Source organism: Miniopterus natalensis, chromosome 19, assembly GCF_054644295.1.
Source record: "Miniopterus natalensis isolate mMinNat1 chromosome 19, mMinNat1.hap1, whole genome shotgun sequence".
Classification (NCBI taxonomy): domain Eukaryota; kingdom Metazoa; phylum Chordata; class Mammalia; order Chiroptera; family Miniopteridae; genus Miniopterus; species Miniopterus natalensis.
This window is the reverse complement of record NC_142099.1, coordinates 37,179,929-37,200,994: the sequence shown is the minus strand read 5'-3', so window position 1 is coordinate 37,200,994 and position 21,066 is coordinate 37,179,929. Positions and strand designations below refer to the sequence as shown.

Sequence of the window (21,066 nt, the reverse complement as noted above, 5' to 3'; positions counted from 1 at the left end):
ATTCCTGCCTCATCTCTCTGTGCCTTTATTGTAACGTCAACTGGCAGGTTCCAGGGGATTGGGTTCCGGCCCTGGCATCGGCGCCAAGTCCCAGCACTGGTGACTTCCTTCCACCTCCCTTCCCTCCTCTGTAAAACGAGGGAGGGAGATTTAGCAACCTCAGTCTCTTCCAGCCCCAACACCCTGAAGTCCTACGAGCTAGAAGGCTGTGCTCTCTGAGCAGCACATGCCATGGCAGCCACAGAGCCACCCAGTCTGCTCACAAGTTCTCCTCCCACAGGATGGGAGTCAGGAGTGCTGGGTTCTAGTCTGATTCTGTCACTTCAACCCTCGGGCTTCTGTGTCCGTATCTTTACACTGCAAGGTGGATCCAGGCCATCTCCAGGGTCCCCTTGGGCACTAATATTCCATGACCTTGTGAGCTGCCAGACCCTGGGGACCATTTTCATCCAGGTAGCCAGGAGACACCACCTAAACCAGTTTAACTTTTCTCCGAGCTGTGAGATTCACAGGGCTCCCCCGTAGGCCCCTTCTCCTTGATCATGAACAGTCTTCCTGTCCCCTTCCAGGGATCCATGACAACACGGTTACAACTAGCTCGTCAAGTGCGGTGACATCTGCATCCCTGACATTCCAATCTGGAGCCGGTCTGTTTATAGCCCAGGCGGTGGGAGGACCCGCGACAACTGCAGCTCAGATGGGATGAATTTAGCACCTCGGGCCGGGAGGAACCTGTCGTCCTTCGACTGCACAAAGCTCCCGTGGGCTGCATTCAGGGTGGCCCCAACAGTCCCATCACGCCCCTCGCTGGTTCCAGGATGAGGGGGGTTCAAGGACAGGAGCGTGGTGCCCTCGCTGGCCCGCCTGCCGGCGCCGCCTCTCCCCACGGCTGCTCGTTTGAAGCCCACCCCAGAGAGTCGGCTGTGTCAGTGGCAAAGTCTCCAAGGGCCAGGGGTGAGTGAAGTCGAGGGCCCTGCCCCCTACAGACTCAGTAATTAAAAAGTTCCTTGACAAGCCGGGCAGCCTCCGGGCTTGCCTATCAGTCTCTGCTGCGGGCATCTCAGAGGAACGGAGGCCTCTTTTTTACCAAATGCAGTTGGCACAGTTCCTTTGCACTCACAGGGCCCCCACACAGCCAGTGCCCAGCTGGACCTATCATGTTGGAATAACTGCAACCTAAGCTTCCACATGTGAGTCATCCAGAATATACTTTAAAGGAGGCACTGGGGAAAGGCTGTTTTAGTAAGACATTTCCAACCCCAGGAATGCTGGCCCCAGCAACACTGACTGCCCCACGGACACACCCAACACAAACCCCACAGGACCCGTGTGCTCTGTTCACGCCAGGAGCCCGTGTCCCTCCCTCCTGCATACTTGAAACTGCTTGCTTCAGGGTGGTGTTACCAGCACCCCTGCTAGTGCTGACCCTGAAGGTCAAAAGCTGCCAAGTTCAGTGACCACCCCAGGGCCCCTTTAGCTGTGAATTCCTGCACAAGGCACAGATCACACAAAACACGGGCTCACAGCGGCCTCTCAGCCTTCGGGCTGGATCGAACTGGGCCAGCTCCTTCTCGACGTAGTACAGGACCTTCATGGAGTCCCGCTCCTTGTCCGCTTGGATCCGGTAACCTTTCCGAACTGTTGAGAAAAAGACAAGGTGAGCTGAAAACCAGGAGGCCAGGCCGCCGTGTCTTACCAGCAGCTCTCTCTGAACCCGCCGGACCAGACATCTGTATGTAAACGCCTGAGGTCCTTTCTCACAAGGTGCCCCGGGGCGGGGAAGCAGCAGGTCAATGACAGAACCCTATTACGGGGCATTTCCAGTCACTGTTACCCTTCCTGTCTCCCCACCTCCGATAGCTCCCCTTGGGGCTCATCTTCTCAAAGCTCAGGACTCTGTTACTTAAATACTCACCCTAGGAACAGACCACTTTCTAGATTGAGGACACAGACCGCTCTAAGTCTGAGGCTCACACCTTCCCTTGGTGGGGGTACCTGTGACTTTAAAACGGACACCTCAACATGAGGGACCTTGACAAGGGGGCCTGGCTGCCTCAGGTTGCCTGGGGGACGGTGCAAATCCCATAGCTGGGTGGTGCGTCGAGCTGATACGAGATTACAGGCTACATGCACATCAGTCCGACAGAGGATGCACAGGACATGGTGACCATTGTCATGTTTCCTTTATGGACAGGGAACACTGTAGACATGAGCAATCCAACCTGCTGCTGGCTGTGTGGTTACAAGCAGGTATTAGTTTCAGGGCTTAATGACAGAATTAAAGCAGCAGACACTCCTGTCCCTCACATTCCTATCACTCGTATTGTCAGGGCCAAAGGCTGCTGGCGGCCCGCATCCCTTCAGCATCAGTCTAGCCCAGGGCCAGCCCCGGGGAGGTCTAATCGGCACAGAGGACAGAGCAAGGGCAAAAGAAAGGAGCAAACAAAGGGGGAACAGCACTCATGGCAACAGACACGACGGGCAGAGCATGCGCCGGGCGCTCGCCAAGCCCCTGGCATGGCCATTGCTCCTCACGGCAGCCGAAGGAGGTGGTTCTCAGCCACAGCGGATGGTGGAGAAAACTGGCTCAGAGGGCTTCCCAGCTCGCTCGGATCCCCGGCAGCGCCAGGGCAGGGACCGTGCCGTGTGACTGGTCCACCCCGACTGGCCATCTTGCCTGTCCTGGCGTCTAGGATCACAGCAGGAAGGAGACGGGACAGGAAAGAGCCCAGAGTAGGCAGTGCCCGCGGGTGGCGAGGGCACTGTGCTCTGGGGCACGGTCCTGTCTTCCAGCCCCTCAGGACTAGACCATGAGACGGAAGCAGGTGGCCCACCTCCAGCATCCCGGTCCCGCAGCGAGGCGGGCGCATAAAGCAGCCGCGCCAGCACGTGCCTCTGGCTCTCTGGCCGTGTTCCCTGGCCGTGCGCGTGGGAGGCTAAAGTGTACTATTCCGCAGCCCCAGGCACAGCCCTGGCCCTGCGGAGGCCACACGCCCCTGGCAGGGGGGCTGGCGCCATGTGAGAGCGTGCTGGGCAGTCCTCCCTCACCTCCAATGTGGCGTTAAAAAAGCAACGAATCCCAGCACAGGCTACTTAGCGGCTCCTTCTCCTGGAGGTTAGATCCATAATCTTTTCGCAGAAGCAATTATTAGCAGAAAGATTTTACGTATCAGGCTGCACAGGCTCCCGTCTCTGCAGAGGCGTTTGCAGAGTAGTACAGACAGTTCAATTAAAACGCAATTATCCCACCAGCCTGCTCTGTCTGTTCTGAGGCAGTTACATCTGATGGGGAGACACAGGGCCGGGAGGTGGGGAGCTGGGCCCTGTGGACATCCACTGGTTTATCGAGGGACCTCAAATAAACGGTGACCTCTCTGGGACTCAGTTTCCATGTCTGCAGAAGGCAACTAATACTTCCCACCCTTTAAATAATTTCTTAAAGAAGAGAAGATATAGCCTGGCCGGGTGTGGCTCAGCGGTTGAGCGTTGACCTAGGATTCAGGCGATCGGGGTTCGATTCCCAGTCAGGGCACATGCCCAGTTGTGGGCTTGATCAGTGACTCTCTCATCATTGATGTTTCTGTCTCTCTCTTTCCCTCTTCTTTCCTCTCTCTGAAATCAATAAAGATATATTTAAAAAAAAAAAAAAAAAGATATAAAAGACCAAAATCTGAGGAACCGGGCAAGTTCTCTAGTTATTAGGGGCAGCTCAAATGTCATCACCTCTAAAAGACTCTGATTCTCGTTGCTAGAGAAGTTCTAGCTCTTCTCTGTCGCACTCCTAACTTACAAATGATTGTCTGAACTTTCATCACAGCCCTTCATATATTCTAGTGTGTTTCAAGTTATTTGTAGAAGTGGGTAATCTTCCCAAAGATTCTGGAGGGACAGGAATCCTTATCACTCTGCGTAAAAAACACACAACCCTAACACATAGTAGGCACTTAATAAGTGTTTGTTGAGCTCAATAGCTGCCAGCCTGGGATGGAGTGGGGTTCATGGTTTCTTTAGAAGTATTTTCAGTAGAATTTCCCTCTCTAGACTGTCAATCTCCTGAGGACAGGACCAGTTCTCTGTTTATCTCTCATCCCCAGCACCTAGCACAGTGCCTGGCACACTGCAGACATTCAGAACATGTGTGTTTGAGTGAATGAGTGAATGAATGAATGAATGAATGAATGGGAAGGAAATCAGGAACAGAAGCTATATTACAAGGGATTACAGATTAAGGCAGGAAAGGCCATGCAGGTGGTTTGCTGGAGAATTTTGACCAGGAAGGAGAAGGCTTGAATGGTAGCTTGAGGGAGCAGCAAGGTTTAGGTAAGTTTTTATTATTATTGATGATTTCCTAAGTAAAGAAAATAAGAATGTTTGTAGGCACTAGGGAAGGGAACTACTCTACCTGTGGCTGTGGCTTTATCTGGGTGTTCTTAATTCGCGAAGCACCGTTATGGTCAACCTTCAGTAACAAATCCTGAGATGGGGGTGTTGTTCTGTGGAACAATGTCTATGTGCTGCCCCTGGCACGAGAGACGGCTACCACCCAGAGAAACAGCTGGAAGCCTCTCCCTTAGCTGCAGCTTGGGCTGGAGCTTAGACTGTTTTGTGTCATTATGACGCAGATTTGATACGTATGCCAGGTTCTCAGGTCCCTGAAACGTTACACTAGCCATTCCCAGCTCCAATGAAGCCGCAGTTTTGCCTTTCGATCCTGGCTGTGTAAAGACTCCCTGCACTGGATACTTTCAGCTTTGACCTCCCAGTCCCACAGGCCCAGGACTTCAGAAATCTAAATCCCTCTCATTTGTCAAAAAGGACAGAGGCAAAGTATTGATCTTGAGACTTTAGAGGCATCATGCATTTGGTCCCAGTAGCTGAAAAGCTAGGCAATTCTCCCTCGAGAGGTGCTGGGTTTTTTCATCGCATGCTCTCAATTCCATCACATGGGCACTGTAACCGATTCTCTCATGCTGGTCGGAGCTGGCCGGTCCCCAACATGCTCAGGAGAATAAAGCACCGCAAGGCCTTTCCTGACCCTCTAAGCGGGTGGGACCTTTCTCTGAGGCGGCACGAGAGAACAGCCTATCCAATGCTGCAGTAGTTCCATTTATTAGGCCCCCAGCCACTCTGCCAGACCACACGTTTCTTGAGGGGAAATTTATAAGCATGTATGAAAATTTTCTTTTAATCTGAAAAATAAATAGAATGGTATCTGGTTGATTTTTGTCTGTACTTTGTCTGAAGATCAGAGAACTCTGATAGGTGGTGATATTTTAATAAGAAAGGTCCTAGACCAAAGTCCAGCATTTTTTTGGAAAATGACTTTTTTTCCCCATGATGTTTCAGTTTAGGGTGGATGGATGATTTTTCTCTTTTCAAGTTCAGACCGCTCCACGTCCTTTGGTTGGTGTGGCTTCCTACGTCAGCTTCTCTAATTTATTAGCCTTGCCGACTTTGCTTTCACCAGAGAGGAAATATTAGGATGTTCATTTTCATGCCACACTCTAATTTTTAAAAATTCTTATTTGAGCTAATACTTTTGACTCCATTAAGGCTCAACTATTTTTCAGTTAATTTCCCCATTGCAGCCAAATGAAACTTATCGAACCTGCACATGACGTCCCTAAGGCAGGTACCCATGGCTATAGCCTTCTCTGAGTCCTGGCACAGCAAGCTAAGCGAGGCTGTTTGTGGGTGACGGAACAGCTGCCAGGTTCCACCCCCGGGGGACAGCAGCGCAGCTGTGGGGGAAGTGATGCTGGAATTTGCATGCTCCCTGTATGCATACAGTAGGCATATATATAGACACATCCTTATTAGTTTTCAAAATGACATTTCCAAACCCTACCTGCCTACTCAGTTCTTTTGTGAGAAGGCTGAGTGAGGGCCAGGGGGATGTGATGAATGGGTCAGAGCCAGGAAGAGTGGATGCGGAAAGAGCCGGAGATTATTCCATTCATCCAGGCGGGAGGTGGCGGCACTGGAGGCGGGGAGTGAGGGAGGGACGAGAGGAGGGTGAGGTCCCCGCTTCTGGTTGGGGCTAGTGGGTGGGCAGTGGTGCCAGCCACTGAAATAAGAAGCGGCGAGTTGAAGCTGACAAACAGCAGATTAATTCCGCTTTCGGGGGGGGGGGGGGGGGCTCAGTTTGAAATGCAGGGTAGAGACTGCGAGGCGGGTGGACGTGGGGGACCGAGGGTCAGAGGAGAGGGCAGAGTCGTCGGCATACACAATGGCCAGAGCCTGGGAGCAGGTACGACTTCCCAGGGAGGGGACACGGTCAAAACAGGGGCACCAACCTCTGGGCGCGCAGAGGAGCAGGTGGCGCAAGAGGCAGGAGATACCAGAGCGCAGCGCAGCGCGGGGAGGCAGGGCAAAGGGCCGCGGCGGGTGGGGGACTCGAGGGGCAGGCTGAGGGTCCGTGGGCGCAGCAAGGAGGCGAGCCCGGCAGGCGCCCGTCTGCAGCCACGGCGGGAGCAGACGCGGTCTGGGGAGCTGACGCGAGCCCACGTGAACCGTGCAACAGTCTTGCAGGGCTTTTGGCGGTGGAGAGGGAAGGGAGGTGGGGACGTACCCGCAGCGGCCTAGAGGGTTTTGCAGATTGTTGTGTTCTGAAGGCTGATAGGAAAGAGTCCCTAAAGGAAGGCTGGAGATATGGGGTGGGAACGGGGTACAGTGGGGATATCCAAGAAAGAGAGCTCAGGGGGTGGATCCGGAGCCTGGGAAGAGGTGGGCGTCTTCCAGTGTGAGAGGTCCCAGCCAGCCTCAACGACGAACGGGAGCGGGAACCGCTGCCTCTCAGCCCCCCACTCGGTAACCCACTGGCTGTACTATGCACAGCTCGTCCAAGATGCCTTTCCAGCCACCCAGGGTTCCAAAGAGAGTTGTGTACAAATGGAATCTGAAAAATTACTGTTGCTAGGTGACTACCCCAAAATTGAGGTAGCATATAAATATAGGCTAAATGTGCATCTTTATAAACCAGCATTTCTTCACGTTTCTAACATGCTTTAGAGAATAATCCACATGGAACGTTGGCGCCATCAGTCATTCTGGCCATGGGACCATGAGGACAGAGGTGTGCTCGGCGGGATGAGCACACAGGCTGGCTGGGGTTGACACTGGTTGTGTGACGGCCCCTTTTCCTTGCTAACTAAGAGCCCTGATTTTGTTCATTTCCAGGGTCAATAGGTGTTTTGGCCTAAAGATGAGTCTCGACTAGTCCACGCCAATCTGGTTTAGGAAGGGACATGGGGCACAATTCTCGAGAATAAGACTGTGAGACGTCTGCGAGAAGGAGGGGGGCTTCTGGCCAAGTCCCCTCACTCCTGAGAAAAGCAGCATATGGAAGAAGCGTATGTTTCCTGCCTCTGGATGCATGCAGTCCCTGAACTGTGGCAGGCGCTGCGGGAGAACCAGGGAGTGCTCGGGAGGAGCGCGCAAGAATGGGGTCCTTTAGTGATGTCCCCCGAACTGCTCCATTAGCCAACCCCAGGGCCACCTCACCCTGGGTTTCTTGCTGTGTGAAATAATACATTTTCCTACTTCCAGGCCTCTTCTAGTTACATTGGTTAGTAAGGCAGGATGGGCCAAAATGACAGAAGTGCAACAAAGAGGAGCTGAGAAAACACTGGAAACAGGAGAGAGGAAGGACCTGCCATTCTAGAAATATGAATAATTTCATCCTGAGGCTCCTGAACTGCAGTGTGGGGGGAGAGGGAGGGTTCTGGTGGGAAGGCGGGAGAGAGACTGGAGAAAAGCTCCATGAATGGCTAACCCTGGTCCTGGCCCTGGCCCTGGCCCATTCCATCCCCGGGACCCAGCTGCACTCTCTCCCCCATTCCCTGTGTGTCCTTGATCGTTGACTTCTACTTCTCAGTCTGTGACTCATTTCCGGTCTCAGCAGGATTCTATGGATAATTCCAGGGAAAGGAAAAGCAGATACGATGACTCACTGGGGACCCGCTCCCTCCATGGTCAGTCAGCACTGATGGCTCACTAAGTGGGCGAGGTCCTCAGCCCACTCCCCCCTGAAGGCGGCCAGATGCTTCCAGGGCAGAAGTGTCTGCTCTCCCCTCCCTAGTGGCTCATCCACGTCTCGTCTTGGGATTTATAAATCACCCCCCAAGTCTCTTGCACACACAGCTCCAACCCTACCGCTCCGTAACCCTGGTCTGACGCCTCCAGGAAAGCACCACCTCAACACCCCCTGCCTTCCACCCGGCCCAGCCTGTACCGCAGTTCATCACCTAAGTGCAGCCGATCTCCTCTAGGTAGGTCTCCTCGCCAAGAGTCCACTTCTGTCCGTGGTATGCACCACTGGACACCGAGGTGCCTCTTGAATGTTCCCTCGTTCCCTCAAGTCTGATCATTTCCTCTCTCCAAGCATCTAACTGCCCACTCTTTTCAGCTCCCATCGTCTCCATCCAGATGCTCCATGTCCCCCCCGAACAACTTCAGTCACATCTCAGCCCCGGGGGTCTGACTCCACTCTCCCACACCTACCATTTTCCCTGAGAGCATGTCACCTCTCCGCTCAGGAGTCTGCCTGTCTTGACTCTCATCAAGCCCCAGCTCTCCTGGGGGGAGGGGTTCAAGGCTCCACAATATTAGGGAGTCAGACCAGTAAGCTGGACACCATCAAACACACACAGCATGTTCTCCCAGCTCTGGCTTCCACCCTCCTGCCTCCTGAGGGTGCACAGTGACACCCCCCCCTCCCCGCTCTGCTCTCCCAATCCTCTTATTCCTCCAGGCCCAGCTCAGGGCTCACCTCTTCTGAAGACTTGGCAGCCACTCCAGCTCTCTCTGCTTTACTCTCCCAGTCCCACACTCTTTAGCATCTAATTGCCTTCATAAAGGTCCATCCTTCTGCCCCGGCTGGACCACACTGCCTGGGCACACCCATGTCCTACACTTCTCGGTGCTCCTCACAGTACCAGCTAGCCCTGAGCACTAGGTAGGGATGAGAAAACTATTTCCTGACCTCTGGAGTGGAGATAACCATCTTCCAAAGAAGCATCCCCGAGCTAGTAGCCAGTGTGGAAGCCGGGGGGGGGGGGGGGCGTGGGGCAGGGCAGTCTGGAACCACATTTACCACTGCGGCTTCCTCCAGTGGAGTCGCTTGGAGCCAGGGGAGGTGGGTGCGGCTTGTCCATCAGCATGCCCGATGAGGGGGCGCCTCTCAGGGGGACAGAGGGGATGGAGTAGGGGCCAGGGACACAGGACACAGAGGGAGGGTACCCGGCCTTGGCTGCTTTCCCTGCTTCATACACTGTGGAGGGAGAGGAAGAGTGAGAGATTATATGGCCCCACCCTCCACAGCCCTCGCGCCACATGTCCCCAAGGATGCGCTTCAGGGAGCTCCTGGGTGTGTGCCTGTGCACGCGCGTGTGCCTCTGTGTGTGCCCATGTGCGCCCGTACGTGTGCTTATCACATGTATGCATGCTGTGTGTGCCTGTGCATGTGTGCTCATGTGTGCACCTATGTGTGTGCACCCATGTGTGCCTGTGTGTGCACCTGAGTGTGTGCCCGTGTGCCTGTGCATGTGCTTATCGTGTGCATGCATGCCGTGTGCCCATGTGTTCCTGTGTGTGTGCACCTATGTGTGTGTGCTCATGTGTGCCTGTGTGTGCACCTATGCATGTGCGCCCATGTGTGCCTGTGCATGCGCTTATCGTGTGCATGCATGCTGTGTGTGCATGTGTGCTCATGTGTGCCTGTGCATGTGCTTATCGTGTGCATGCATGCTGTGTGTGTGCATGTGTGCTCATGTGTGCCTGTGCATGTGCTTATCGTGTGCATGCATGCTGTGTGTGTGCATGTGTGCTCATGTGTGCCTGTGTGTGTGGTTATGTGTGTGTGTGCCCATGTGTGCCTGTGCATGCGCTTATCGTGTGCATGCATGCTGTGCGTGTGCATGTGTGCCCATGTGGGCATGTGTGTGTGGTTATGTGCGTGTGTGCCCATGTGTGCTTGTGCATGTGCTTATTGTGTGCATGCATGCTGTGTGTGTGCATGTGTGCTCATGTGTGCCTGTGTGTGTGGTTATGTGTGTGTGTGCCCATGTGTGCCTGTGCATGTGCTTATCGTGTGCATGCATGCTGTGCGTGTGCATGTGTGCCCATGTGCGCATGTGTGTGTGGTTATGTGTGTGTGTACACACAGCTTGCGCACCTGTGTTCTCCTACGCCTAAATTACTTCACCGGAACCACTCTCCCCACTCCCTTAGACTCCTCCAGCTCCGTCAGAGGACGACATCAAGAATTACAGTGTTTAGTACCTGGCAGCTGAGTAATTAAGTGGCACTGGAGCCGTCACAGCAGCCTATCCAGTGACAGCAGCAGCCCACCCTTAACAACACTGTCTGTAGGCGGCCCAGCCACAGGGCTGCCCAGGGCTGCTTCCAGGGGCGCCTGGGATGCTTCTAGAGGCAAAGCAAGCAATGGGCTTGCACATGGCCCTGCGCGTGAGCCCAAAAGCAGGGCAGGTAACCTGCTCTCCGGGAAAGTGCTTTATTCCTGAGGGTCCTAAACATACTCGCTGTGTCTCTCTCCTTCGAGATGTGGTTTATGGAGGGGCTCCAAACTTAATGCCTACCTGGGCTTGGCCAGGAAGGCGAACCTGTCAGTCCTCACGGGAGAACTAGTTCCTCTAGAGCCTTTTGTGGCGGGAGTCAGTAAGCCCACAGTGGCTGGGTGCTGCCCAGGCTGTGGTCCGCACACTCCGCTACCAAGAGGAGCCCTCCGGCTGTGAGAGGCGCGGCCAGAGGCCTGCCCGGGTCTGAATGCCCGGGAGAGGACAGGAGCCTGGCCCACGCCCTCACCGTCCTGAACCGGCCCTTCCTGCCATCAGAGCGCCGACGAGGACTCCAAATGCCGGGACAGGTGTGGACAAGCAGCATGGAGGGCGGATGGAGGCGAGATGGCAAACAAGGAGGGTGAGCTCTGGAAGCAGGGCTCGGGGGTCTGCCATGAGCGACATCTGGGCGGAAGGAAAGGAGGCAGAGAAGGACGCTGGGGCACAGGCCGTCCGCGGGGTCACAGGCAACTCTCCAGCTGCCCACTGGGCCCTTTACTCACAGGCCTGAGGGCAGCAGCAGGAGTCCGGGCAGCAGGGGCAGCGGACGTAGCAGCAGCAGCTGTGTGGGCAGCACTGGCACCAGCAGATGCCCACCAGGACGAAGAACAGGAAGGCTCCCAGGATCACCAGGCCGACAAACACCCACTCTGGAAGACGCGCAGAGAAGCCTGCGTCAGGGCCCTCCTCCGTGTCCCCCGGCGGGGAGCGGGAGCAGGAGGGACCCGGCGCCTTGCAACCGAGCCCAGGCCCCCAAACTCGGCAGGAGCTGGGACAGTGAGAAGAGCAGGCTCCCCCGGGGCTGGGGCGCTGAGGACAGGGCGGTCACCAGGGTCCCACCGAGGGCCAGAAGGACCAGCACAAGCGCGGGGCGGAGTTTCAGGCCGCCCTGGGGAACAGGCTTCCCGTGTTGGTTGTGGTGTCAGGACAAGCGTGGGGCAAGAGCAGAAAGACTCACGCCTGGGGCAGGGGATTTGGTTTGCTGAGCTATCAAGGGGTGGGTTCTGTGATTACGTATCTTGGGGAGTCAAGTTAGTCTTGCTGCTAAAAGTGTAAGTCCTGAGAAAAACTTCTCCATGTCCGCCTGGTCTGAATCAGAACATGTTATATGGTCCGGGTCCGCAGGTATTAATCCATTTCCCTGCCCATCGCCCCGGAACACCTTTCCTGAACCCAGCACAGGGCTTCTACCTGTCCAACAAACCATGACTAGAGAGGAGACAGAGCCTGGGATACAGCAGACACTGTCCCCCCTCTCACTTCTGAGACTTGCTATAGGGCCCAGCTTCCCACTGGAGGCCTGGGAGACAGGGGGGAAGCTGTGATTTCCCTTAAAAGCTAAAAGATTAAAGTAATTCATTTTGATTGAAGGTCATCTACCAAAAACCCCTTTACAGTGAACTTTAAGTATGTTTTTCCCCTTAAATTTTGGTTATTAAATATTCCTTCGGTTAAATGGACATTCAGGTAGAGCTTGAAAATATGGCATGTTCATCATGTAAAAGCCTTTGTGATGATGGTAAAGGTATTTGACCTTTGCTTAGAACATAACTTCCTCAGAGAGACAACCTGCTTCCTGAACGGCCCTCCTCGCTCATCCACCGGAAATACGTTCAAATGAACCATTTCGGAGAAGAGATGAGAAGCGCTGTGGCCAGTGTGGTCTGGAGGGCATCCCTGCTGAGGACGGGAGACGGCCGAGGGCTTTGGCCTGGGCTCTAGGAATAACATCACATCACGTGCCGAGACAGCCATGACCCTGGGGACTCGGTGAGGTGCGTGGCGTGACGGTGGCTACAGTGTGGGTCAGGCGGTGCAGGAGAAAAGGCTGCCGGGTGACCTTGCAGAACAATGTTATCCGTGAAAGGATTCTTTGCAGTCAAAGGGAGGGAAAGTCAGGCATCCAGGGCGAGATATGAAAAATACAGTAACTCTTTCTTGGAAGCGGGGCACATAACATCTAATTTGGGGAAGGGATGCAATGGAACATTGTTTCTTTTGTGTACAAGCTGACGCAATTCTGGATAAGGGGGATCACAAAGCACAGCTCTGTCCTTGGCATCATCATCAGTGAGAAGAATGTCTACTTTTGGGTTTGGTCAGCTGATGGGAAAAGACCAGGGGAATTCACGGGTGAACAGTGAGTGAAGTTCAACTGGGGAGACTCTGGATGTTTCTTAAACCTTGACCCAAGTCAAAACCAGTGGCCAGAAATATTTAGTATCTCTCTGTTGCTCTTAACTATTAGGCAGCTCTTCAGCCTTGGGCAGAAACCCTCCAAAGCAAGACGGAAGCCTTTCCTATGTCCGAGTCTGGACACTCCCTCCCGTGGCCCGTTCCTGTCTCCGCCCAAGCCTTCCTCCTTTATGGGCCACAGGGCCGCACCAAACTGATGCTGCCTCGTCTGGGCTGCTGCAGTCAACTTAAGCTACATAAGAGGACAGGTGTGCATTTAGGACCGCTGTCCTTGACGTACGGTCCAGAACCCCAGGACTTAGGGGCCTCAGAAGGCCCTGGAGTTGAGTACATAGCAGAGCAGGTGCACAGAAGTGTGCTCTTCAAGGGAGAAGGGGTGCTAGCATTCATTACGTTTGAAAAGAGTTTTGATACAGTTATAAAAGGCCAGGGTGACATGGCTGCACACTCATGAATGGGTAAACATATAACAGGGCAAAAGGAACGCAGAAAAGTCATGATCTGTCAAGGACACTTATAGCTATTTGGGTGCGGCTAGGACACGGACAAGATGGGCATGGAGATAGCCAAAGAGCCCACAAGCCTGGCACGGAAGGACTGGGTCTCCATCTCAGCCCATTTTTACTAATCATTTTTCTTTTAGCATCTAATAATAGAAGAAATACAACTTAAAGGCTCTCCCAGTGGGCTTATTAGTTCATCCCAGAAAAGACCACAGACATGTACAGACAAATATTCTAATAAATTAAAGGAGCAATTAGTGACACATGCAGAAGCCAGACAGATGGAGTGACAGCAAATTAAGCAAATAAAGAGTTAAATGACTGAGTACCTGGCATAATCTCCACAGCAAAACTGGGCAAGAGATCAGCAAGCAGCCCTGTCCTGCCTAGAAGAGGTAGAAAGGAAAGAAGGAAAGCGGTTACTCCAAAGGAACACAGCCTGGCGCCTGGCTGTGGTCAGCACCATCCCCGCACAGGGCGCTGGCCACGCTCTTTGGGGGGGGGCCTCGGTCAAGACAGTGACCTTCCCTGTCACCCTGCGGCAGCCTCTACGTGAACGCCACACCTGCATCAGGTGGGGGCAGAAACAGAACTGTCTCCACGTATTTACAGGAGGAAAGGTCTGCTTCAACTGCGAGAGCCCCATGGAGCAGAACGCCGCACACCTCACAGCCTCCTCAGCACATTTTACTGGAAAGTCTGGCCCGTCTGTATCCGATGTTCAACCTACATTTCCACACACATCCCCGTGTCCATATAAAAACAAAAGTACATACGTGGTTTTAATTCAGAATAATCTCACTACATGATTCTGTTTATAGCCCCGAGATAGTTCAGTGGTTGCAGTTTTCATAGGCAGGGGAGAGAGGCGCTGGGCTGGCTACGAACCCCTCCTCGCTCCGGCCGGCTTCGGAAATGGCCTGCACGCCGCACGCGGTCTGGCTTCCCCATATGGCACCCACAGCTGGCGCTGCGTGCGGCAGGTGCCTCTGCGTGGTGCGGCAGAGCAGCCTGGGGCTGGAGTGGGAACAGGTGCCCCTCGAGGCCCCGGGGCCCACGGAGCTGCGGGGGGGGGGGGGGCGCGTGACCGGAGGGCGAGCGCGAGGTCAGTCCTTGGTGACTGGCCTCACGTGCAGGAAGCAGCACCCAGAGCTCGCACCATGTTCCCGCATCAGAGTCACTGCCAAGGCCCCGCTGGGACTTCTGCCCCGCACCCGACATCCCGACCACATGGGGTCTGCGGACCGAGGGGCACCAGCCAACAGCTCGCCAGCTGCCTCCATTCAGACGTGGGTGCGGGGGGTCACTGGTACCCGAGTGCTACTTCACTATGCGCGACATCGCGTCCGAACAGCTCTGTCCGGGAGACACAGTGTGAGCAATGGGCCGCTTTAGCTTTTCTAGTATCACATTAAAAGAGCTAAAAAGAGGCTCTTGTCAGGTAGCTCAGTTGGTTAAAGCGTCATCCTGACACACCAAGGTTGCGGGTTCGACCTCCAGTCAGGGCACATACAAGCAGCAGCCAATGATGCATAAATAAGTGGAAGAGCACACATGTTTTTCTCTCTCTCAAAAAGTAATGAAAAATTTAAAAAGAATGAAATTAATGATTTTTTCACTTATACCAGTATAGGCAAAATGTGAACACTTCAGAGGCTCAGCAGATCCCCTCAACACTACAGGGGTGTTTCAGGGACGTGAATTTGGTTCATTTGGAAAACAACCCTCCCTGCTGAAGTCTGTAGAGGTGGGGTAGAGGAAAATCACCCACGCGTGTGGTTTATATTTTGACTCAAAAAGTCACAGCTGTCCTCCTCTCTCGGGCTCCCCACAGAACAGCAGCTCTGAGGGAGCGCGTCCAGGCAGCCGGGGAGGGTGCCACACCGATCACACTGTCAGGGAGGCGGGGAAGAGGGATCTTGGCTCACTTTGCTTCTCCTTGGACTTCCTCAACTCTGCAAGGCCAGTGTGGTAACAGTGTCCTGGTCATGTCTCCTGCGTAATGGTCCCACATCTGAAAAGTTCACCGGGACCAGAGTACATTTCAAGGGATAGGAAGCATGGAGTGGGTGCCCTAGTCCAGCTCTGGTTTGCTTTTGGGCAAAAAGAGCTTCCTTCTATCTGTATTTCATCTTGTGCAGCTGATGTGTTCGGAATGGCCTGCTGCTTGCAAGGCCTCTCGGAGGGACATGTGAGAGCCACACAAGGTACTGGAAAGGCATCCTCAGGGAGAGTCCTCAGGCCAGTCTTCAGCCTAAGCCTTCATGAGAGAGTAGGAGGTGCCTCTATGGCTCCCATGTGCTCCAGTCCAGTTTTCTAGGACGGGAGGCCAGGCTGGGGCTTGGGACCATGGTCTGAGCATGTGGTTAAGAGCATGCACTGTTCTCATCTGGAGTAGCCTCTGCACAAATATCTCTTGGAAACTCAACAAGGCAATAGACAGCTGGCTAAGGATTTGGGAACTCGGGATCTTGGACATCTCTTAAAGACATAATTAATATTAATTACTAGCCAGTAGCCAATGATCAAGAAATCAGTATACAGTGTTGTCAGCAAGCCAGTTACCTGAGACTTACTTTTTTAAAAAATTGGAACAATCATCACTTCTAAATATATCTTCTTGTATCTAGTAAAATGAGAAGCTTTTCTTGCATTTACTCTCTTTCTCAAGACTACCACTGTTTTAAACATCTCTAGACATGTCATTAATTGCATTCATAATGGAAATACTATTGGTGATATAAGCTGCAAGTGTGTATGCTCTCACGGGAATCGGCTACGTGATAACTATGAACTGTAAAAAGCCCAGACATTCATGGTGCACACGCGTCATACAGAGCCTGCCCTATGGAGAAGCAGTGGACGGGGAGCCGGTGCCCCGGCAGCTCTGCCACGGGCTCCTTGGCGATGGCTACGGGCAAATCACTTCCTCCTCCTCGGTCTCAGTTTTCTCATTAGTCAGGGAAGTGGTCTGTAAGTAGAAGACCATGGCTGGTTTGTCTGGGACAGTCCCGGTTTACGCCTACTGTCCTGGGGCACCCCTTTTTACTCTCAAAGTGCCCCGGTCCGGACAGTTCACTGGAGGTCGCCCTGTCTATACCATTCCTAGTTCTCAAATCTGATACTCAGTGAACGGAGCTGTAAAAGCAACTATTTGCCTATAGGGACCAGCAGGGAATGCAAGTTTAAGTGAAGCTGGGCGAATTTGGGGGTGTAGCAAACAGCATATTATGTGTCCAGTGGGGCTGCTACTGTTATCCCATTGTTATCCCAGAAAAATGTGCCTTTGTGTTTGCAGGTCTTCCTGTTTCTCAAGATTAGCCAGACCTCAGATTTTTTATGTGAAATATCCTGATGTTTGAATGTTGGCAGCTGACTCATAGAATGTTAAAGACCAGATGAGCCACACAGAGTATGGCTGGCCGTCTACAGCCCAGAGATCACACGCACAACCACCACGGGTATGTGCACACAGATATACTTATGGGCACATGAAACACAAAAGCCGAGCTCTCCATAGGCTCTTGGGTGACCTTGGTGTGGTCTGATCTTGCTTTTCTACACAGAACATTAGTGAATGTAAGCTCTGGGCACCTAGGTTCAAATCTGAAAGCATCACACACCAAACTGTTAGCTCTTCCTACTTCTGGGGAGCTGGGGGCGGGGGGCACTGGGGAAGAACACTGAAGGGCCTTTCATTTTTTAGATTTTTTTACATTTATAATTGAGAAAACTAAAGTAAGGACAGATGCTGTCAGAAACACAGACGGAGCTCCACAGAGCCTGTTGCTCCAACAGGAAGACGGAGGTCAGCCTCTCGTTCCCCTCAAGGCCACAGCCGACAGCTGGGGCTTCCGAGGAGGGGACAGCTTCCCACAGTGCACGCCATGGCCTAGGTGATAACCTCTCGCATCCAGAGGGCAGCGTGAAAGGTCTTTCGAGTTCAGGAGAGTCAGAGTTGGGGATGGTGGACAGAACCACGCCATCATGTCAACAGTTGAGAGCGCTAGGCCCTGGCTTATATTCTATTGGATTAAGGGAATTTTGAAAAGTAGGTTTATGCTGGGATCCTATATTCCTGAAAAGCACCCTGCTCCCATCTTCCTGCCTAGCGATTCCTGGGAAAAGCCGCTGCCAGTTGGAAATGCTCTTTCCTCCCTAGTCTAAGCGTCACGTCCAACGATCCCGCAGATCCACACTGCGGCAGCCAACGCGCCCCTGCTTCCCGCAGCACTGTCCCAGCACGCCAGTCCCGGGCCTCCTCCCAGGTTCCTCTCAGCGGCAGTTACGCGTCACCGCATGTCTGGGAAAATGATGAAGAGATGACACTGCAAATAGAAGGCCCTGCGTTCTCTTTCCAAGCACAGTTCAACCATTAGTAGAAAAGTGTCCATGGAAGCACTCAGTTTTCCCCAAACTCTGCAGAATCCGTTACCTTAAAGAAGTGTCCACAGGAATCAGCCAAAGACCTCGGGCACACGGACTGTCTGCACCAGCACATGCAGGAGCGCCGGTTTCAGGCCAGAGCGTCACCAACCCCAGCTCCAACACTCACCCACCTGGGCTGAGTGATAAGGGCAGACACGTGCCCTGTGGGTAAAACAACTTGCATCCTGTCCCTACGTGGTTCCCTATGGCAGCCGGGGTCTGCCACAGACCCCGAATCGTCCCCCACTGAACTCTTCACCCGTGTTCCTCAGACCCAATACTTTTGGAGTGACTCCAATTCATTCATTCACCCCTCATTCATTCACTCGATCAACAAAGAAATGTCCATTGTGCCAGGTGGAGACGCAGAGGGGAACAGGACATGGTCCCTGCACTTGCGAGGCTCACAGTCTAGCCGCGCAGCTCGTCGGACGGCAGGAGTGTGAGAAAGCGCGGGCCATCCGCTTCTGCGCCGCAGGACTAAAGGTGGCCAAGGACGTCCCTGCTGCCACGTGCAAAGGTTTCATCAGCCTCTCCTTCATTTTTGACGCCGGGATCCGCCTAGTCTGAGGGCCTCTCCCCAGAGGCGTGGCGTTACTGCTGCACACGTCACAACCAACCCTGCCCTGGTGACATTTCCCTGAGATTCAAACGCTCCTTCCATGGTAGGCCAGGCGTCTCGGGGCAGGACTCACGTCCCTTCTTCCTTAAGGTAACAGCTCGCCACTCCACACTGCCCTGCTCTGCTCCCACCCTCACCCTCACCCACAGCCTCCCGGCCCTGATGTGGGCCCCGAGAGCCCCGTAAGGACGCTGCGCTGGGAGGTGTGTCCACGGGCTCGAGGACCACCGGGCACACCCACATCCAGGCACTCGTCTCACGGCTGCCAGGAGTCCTGCACACGAGGCAGAAACCCAGGGCAGGGTCTGCGGTCTGTGCTTGGCGTCCCCAGCAGCCCTGCAAGAAGAGACGCCTCACCCCCAGGGCCCTGAAGTGTTTCCAGCAGCAAATTCCCACTGTGCCGTGTGCTGGCTTCTGCTTCGATCCTCGTGACGGTGCCCCTTCCCATCCCAGGTGGAAGAGGGCTCCTCATAAGCACAGGAAGGGACCATCATTCATCCGGCACTCCACGTGCTGGGGAGGGGTGAGCACCCCTGGCTCGGCGCTCGCTGCCAAGAGCACCCTCAAGGCACTGAAACATCCCAAAATGCCATCTTACCATCTAGGGGGACTGAAGTGCCACCCCACCCCACAAGTTGTAAGCGGCCAGGCAGGGGTATTTTTAAGGCAGCCTTGATAGAGAAACAATGTGCTTACAAACTTTAGCCAAAAAGATTATTTTTTGTCTCTACTCTCAAAACTTAAACCCAAGCCCTGATTATTAGTCCAAGCCTTCAGAATGAAAGGGTAACCATGTGTCCTCTGTCCTCACAAGGTCGCCACTGCTGACAGCGTGGTTATGTCCATTCACCTCGTTGAGTTAACCTGGAGTCCTCCTGGGCTTTGCCGATACACTATTCAGATAACCGCTGGTTCAGGATGACCTGGGATGCTTTTCTTCCCCTGCCCCTTGAGGTTCCCTCTTCTCCTGTGTGCCCTCCCCCCACTGCCAGGCTTTCTTAAGACACCCGAGATCTATTTTCAGGGATGCACTGGGCCCACCCCATTCTCTCAGCTCCTAACCCTCTAAATGTTCCTTTTCTAAGTCCTTGAGGAGAATGGATGCCCTTCTCTGGTCCTTTTAAGTGTGAACTTGTTTCTATGGCTATTTGGAATCCCAAATAGACGGGAAATTTCCCAAGGACACACACATCCCTGCTGTTATTCTGTATTCCCACGGCAACCGGGCATTCAACAGGAGTTCACGATTGCCCCCCATGAAAGTGGAACTAGCCTCCCTCTTTTACATATATTTATAAACTACGTGTGCAAGCCTTTCATATGTGTGCTCTTTCTTCTGGTGTCTTTTCCATTTTAGTTCACTTTAAATCATATTGAGTAATCCTGACACTGAATTCTCTCCATCAAATGACTAGTATCAGACCATCTGCAATTAGCTGTTCATAAATGCTGTGGGCGTTCTGGCAGATTATAAGGTTGGTCCAAATCACTGACTTCTCACACAGAATTCCAGAATCAGACTGGATAGCTAGAAAAGATCTCCGAGGTCATCCAATCTGTAACCCACCCATGTTTTTAGGAACCGGAGGCTCAGAGAGGTTACAAATTTTACCAAAGTCACACAGCTGACGAACCATCAAACCAAGAGTAGAACCTAGGTCTACTCACCCCATTCTGGTATTTTGTTTATTTTCTTGCCAAATCCTCACTCCTCCTCAAGATTTTCTTGTCCTCAACTTAACTGCTTCCATGTCTCCTAGTATTTGCAGTGAGCGACCCTCAGATGTGTCTGTGGCATCATCACCCTTACAGAATCAAAGTGTAATTTTTGGCTGTAGGAAATGTTAGCCATGGTTAAAAATGTCAGCACCTTTTAAAACTGCAACCAGAAAATGATTACTGAGGGCGTCATGACACAGTGTGATGTAAGGAAACGGTGTTCAGCGTGCTGCTACACACCAATAAAAATGATAAGCTGACGGCGACGTACTCGGCCTTCGCACAGCGCTACAGTGATCCAAGCCCCTGCCCACAGAGAGAACTGGTGTAAATATTATCGGTAAATGCCATGCTCGAGTTGGCCTGTGGAGAGGTGCAGAGGACAGCCACATCTGCCTCCAAAATGAGACGAGGAGGGCAGGGTTAATGGACGAAGGAAACCGAGTTTCTTGGTGTGATTCCAGGTGATTTCCTGAGATGCTGGGCTCCATGCGTCAGGCTGGCACAGGCACCTTAGCTACAAAGATATCAAGAATGGCTACTTTCCTTAACCAAAGCACCAGGGGTGGGGGCAGGCAGGGAGGCACGCCCATTGCAGCCTTGGCTGGTCCAGAGTCCCGCCCTCTCCTCGGGGCCAGCCCCCTCCCCGTGTGAACGCAAACCTGCACACTTGAATAGCGGCAGCTGGCTTTGGAGAAAAATGGAATGACTGTCTCCCGACCGGCTTCCAAGGGCTACCATTCTTTCTGTGCAGGGCTGAGCCGATTTCCCGGTGACACCCCCTCTCCTGCTCACAGGCCTCACACTACAGCAGCCCAATCCACCGACAACAATGAGGCTAGGCTGACCCAGCTGCACCCCCCTCCCCAGCCCGTCACCACAGCAACCCGGGCTGCAGGAATGCGCACTAATTGAAGGCCAGTTTCCTCCCACCCAGATGAGCAACAAGTGAGGTGGGAGGAGGCAGGGGAGCAGGGGAGGCAGGGAGCAGGGGAGGCAGGGGGAGCACTACCCTCGGCCT

General features: G+C 53.5%; 1 protein-coding gene across 1 annotated transcript in view; it reads right to left on the bottom strand.

Annotated features, from left to right (window-relative positions):
• The window catches only part of ILDR2 (immunoglobulin like domain containing receptor 2), a 50,757-nt gene that overhangs the window by 4,998 nt on the left and 24,693 nt on the right, over positions 1–21,066 (bottom strand). Inside the window, exons 4-7 of the mRNA XM_087828241.1 lie at positions 13,606–13,662; positions 11,081–11,227; positions 9,095–9,271; positions 1,525–1,638 (exon numbers count right to left, since the gene is read on the bottom strand). Of these exons, the coding sequence (XP_087684367.1) occupies positions 1,525–1,638; positions 9,095–9,271; positions 11,081–11,227; positions 13,606–13,662 (495 nt within the window). The remainder of the gene's footprint in view (positions 1–1,524; positions 1,639–9,094; positions 9,272–11,080; positions 11,228–13,605; positions 13,663–21,066) is intronic.